Raw genomic sequence first — 4124 nt, forward strand, 5'->3', positions numbered from 1 at the left:
TCTATCTTTGTGGGGACTTTCCATTGACTTCCATTCATTTCTACAGCCTAAACCACCTTTACCCTTTTCCTAACCCCAACCAACCAAAACTCAATTCACACCTTAGTCCTAACTCTGACCCCTGGCCCAAAAACAGGGTTTCCTCTTGTGGGGACTAGGCTTCGGTCCCCACAATGTAGTATGTGTCAGGAAAATCATCCCCACAAGGCAAATGCACACACCTAGGGAGAATTTATTTATTTGGACTGTTGGAGGAAGCCAGAGTACCCAGAGAGAACCCACGCATGCACAGGGAGAACATGCAAACTCCATGCAGAAAGATCCCAGGCCGGGAATTAAACCCAGGACCTTCTTGCTGCAAGGCAACAGCTCTACCAACTGCACCACTGTGCTGCCTTCAATGATAGACTTTTTGTGTGTAACTTTACAAACCTCTCCTCTTCCTCCTCCTCAGCCCTGTGATGATCTTTCCTCCTCCGTCTCCTCCTGGTCGACCCAGGAGGTTTGTCAGTGGCTCCGAGGACTCCACATGGAGCAGTACATCCCAGAGTTCAGCGCCAGAGATATTGATGGAGAGCAGCTCCTGCAGATGGACAGCACCAAGCTGAAGGTGACAATGAGGATGGTACTGATTATGGGATCACCCCTCCAGAGGTACTCTGACCCTCTGCTGTCTCTTTCCTCTGCAGGGTCTGGGCGTGCTCAGTTCGTCCGACCGCAGCGCTCTGAAGCGCCGCATCAAAGACGTCCAAACTGCGGCGGAGAAAGAGAGGAAAGCTCTGGACAAACTGGAGAAACAGAAGGAAAAACAGCGCAGGAAAGACCAGGAGCAGCGCAGGAACTGACAACCACCACCAGGGGGAGGCAGAGGATAGTCCACAGATTCCTGTCAGAGTGAGACGTCAACCCCAATGAACTATCTATGGTTTTTATGGAAAACCTGGAATTCCTGACTGCAGATTTCCATACCTGGAAACTGGTTTGAGGAAATGAGACTGAGAGAAAGTTCTGGAGAAACATGAAAAATGATTAAATCTTTCAAACATTTCTGGCTTTGTCTTTATTTAACGTTAAACAGGAGCTCTGAAAGGACAAAGTTATGATGGCATATAGAGCCATGGTAGATAGAGAAAAAACGCCTGCCAAAAACTCAGAAATTTTTAAATTAATCTCAAAAAAGTTCCAAACAGAACTTAAAAACTCAACCCATCCATTTTCTGAAAGATGGCGTCCGGCTTCGGGATTATGCTTTTGTCGATGCGCTGCTCACAATATTCTCCATAGAATCCAGTGGGACATTGACAAACCCATTCATTTGAATCCAGGAGTCTGCCACACTGTCTGTTGATGTGACATAGATAATCTGTGCAGGTGGGCAACTTCCTGGAAATCCTTCCACCACCAGTAGACCAAGATCATCCCACCCGATGCAGAGGCATCGGCACCTCTGCAAAGTCCTCACTGTAGGTGACATGAGTTACCTTGGCATATTCAGTGAATTCGGGATATGTGGCTCCTTAGCGTTCCACACATTGGTCTATTTTGATTTCTGTGCAGTATTTATTGCTGAAACATATTTCTGCAGTTTCCCTAATATATGCTTCGTCTGACAGATTAGCACAGGGAGTGTGGCTCACAAGCACAATCATTTCTCCTGCTTCAATCTCATTTGCATCAAACACAATATGATTGTTTTTGTCTGCCTTGTTGTGTACCGTCACCAGCCAGTTGCACCAGTGATTCTTACTATCCAGAAATGTTAAGAGCAACGGTCATTTTGTCATCAGCGCTGAGTCTGCAGGCAGAAGTCTATGGCTGCATACTGAGCTTCATAAACCTTCCTGAACATCTCTACATGTTCATCATCTTTGTTCATTATGTTGAAACCCATCAGTTTCCAGTAGAACTGGTTGACAAACATCCCCTTCCAGAACAAGCCGCTAAAGTACAAGTTATATCTGCCGATCTCTTTAACGTCACATTTAAACTTCTTCTTCAGCAGATTGTTGAGGTTTTCGCTCAAAGACGTGCTGTCCACTGTCAGGTAGCAGTAAAGATTGGACACACTGGACTCGGCTCCTGAACTTTCATAGCAGCTGGCAAATATTTCGGCCAGTCTGAGTCTTTCTTCATCACTTGATACCAAGTTACTGTTCTGACGAAGATCATTTAACTTATCCCAGTTGATTTCAGGAAGCCTCTTTAACTTTTTCTCCACATTTAGACGTCAGATGTCGTCTTTAAGTGGACGAACTTCCAAGACAAAGTTTTCTTCTCCTGAAATCTTGATCAAGCTAAAACACCAATCATAAACATCTGATTGAAGCAACCTGGTGAGTTACCTGCTGCTCTGATGGTTTTATTCTGTCAGCTGGAACTTCTTCTTGTCTGAGGATCAAAATAAATCATGAAAGCAGCTGCAGCTAAAGACCGGATTAAAATGTGAATATAAACTCTGTTTAAGGAGCAGACGGCGGTCCAGATGGGTGAGCAGAACCTGTCAGAGGAAACTTTTGCTTTCTGCAGGACTGATGCAGCTGACCTTCATTTAAAGGACTGAGAGTCGCTCCTCCTTCCCGGGTCCGGGTTCGGTCCAGGGTTCAGTCTGGAGCTGGAAATGTTCTGATCGACGTTGTTGATTGATCAATGTTACTGTTGAGTCCAAGCCATAATAATCAACATTTACTTAATCTTTCAATAAAGTCTGTAGAGCTAAAGCCACATAAAAGTATTGATACTTTGTAAACTTTTCCTCACTTTGGTCTTTTGAAATCTCTGCATGTTTTACGCCGTTTGAACAGCCAGTGAATCTACTGAACAGTGAGTTCACTGAACTCCGTCTTTATGGGAAGAACTCCTCTCCCTTCCCTGCACCGGGTTGATGGGAAGAGTCTACTCCCTTCAAAGAAAATAAATACAAAAATAAAGTAAATAATTTTAGATGTTTGCTAAGAAGGGACGGCAGTGTTTGAACTCTCTGATCTGCAAGATTTCGGTAAACCACCTGGTGTCTGATCGATCACTCTGCAGATGATTAACCACAATTAATCAATATGCTTTAAGGTTGAAATGTAAAAATGCACATTTTCAAAAAAATGTTTAATGTTCACTCTTCAACAAGGATCTTTTTGCAGATCCTGTCAAGTCATCTGTAAACACTATAACTCATTAATAACTGTTTATTATGCATTAATTAAGGATAAAAATTACACATATAAATGTTTATTGTCCTTATAAGACAGTCTGAAATATTTAATATAACAACTCTAGATAAAATATATAAAATTAGCTCACTATTTGGCAAGAAAGTGATAAATTTTGTGTCCCTCTCCATTACTTAATGGATAATAAACAGTTATAATGATTTTAAGGTGTTTAGAGATTAATTAATAACATATATAAACTATTTATTAGCCATGAGGATAGTTTTATTTTAAAGTGGTATCTTTATTGTCTCAAACCAAACATATCCAATTTTAAGTTTTTAAACCTTTTAAACCTCATCATCAGGAAGGTTTAATTAAAAGTTTTAATTAAACTGCTTGTGATTTGATAGAAAAATTATTAATAATTGCAATAAGTACATACTGCTTTGATTTTGTACAAAAATCCTTTTCTGTTTTTTATTTAAGGAATTATTTTTGGCACTTCTAGCGTTCTCTATTTGACAGGAAGACGTCAGTGAGAAGGAGTTTCATAATAAAAGCTCATCAAAGTTCTTCAAAAATTTTTAGGCAATATGTGAAGAATAAAAGAAAAAAATGAAATAATAAGATCCATAAAACTTTTAAAGGTCTCATCATCAAGTCAAGTCAGATGATGAAACAGAAAATATTTTTAAAGACTAAAATCAGAAAGTGAGAGTCAGGTGATGAGTAAAGAGTTTAAATGGAAATATTTAACCTTTAAACACCAATGAAAAAAATCTATAATGTTTATTTCATAGAAAATATGAAATACAGAAAAAAGAAAATAAAAAAGTGAATTAATAATCAACACAATAAAACATCAACAATTTTGACGTAATTTATTAAGTCAAGAAAACATTTCACACATTTAAAATAAATCTTGTTAGTTTATGTGTTTTCCTGACATTATTGGGTATATAAACATTAACAATACCA

At 39.4% G+C, this 4124-nt stretch overlaps 1 protein-coding gene across 1 annotated transcript in view; it reads left to right on the forward strand.

Annotated features, from left to right (window-relative positions):
* samd14 (sterile alpha motif domain containing 14) overlaps window positions 1–1047 on the forward strand; it is a 12657-nt gene extending 11610 nt beyond the window's left edge. The window contains exons 10-11 of the mRNA XM_007562083.2: window positions 455–610; window positions 690–1047. Of these exons, the coding sequence (XP_007562145.1) occupies window positions 455–610; window positions 690–845 (312 nt within the window). The 3' untranslated portion in view covers window positions 846–1047. The remainder of the gene's footprint in view (window positions 1–454; window positions 611–689) is intronic.
* Window positions 1048–4124: the final 3077 nt, after the last annotated feature.

The sequence above is a fragment of the Poecilia formosa genome, unplaced genomic scaffold (genome assembly GCF_000485575.1).
Source record: "Poecilia formosa unplaced genomic scaffold, Poecilia_formosa-5.1.2 Scaffold134, whole genome shotgun sequence".
NCBI lineage: Eukaryota > Metazoa > Chordata > Actinopteri > Cyprinodontiformes > Poeciliidae > Poecilia > Poecilia formosa.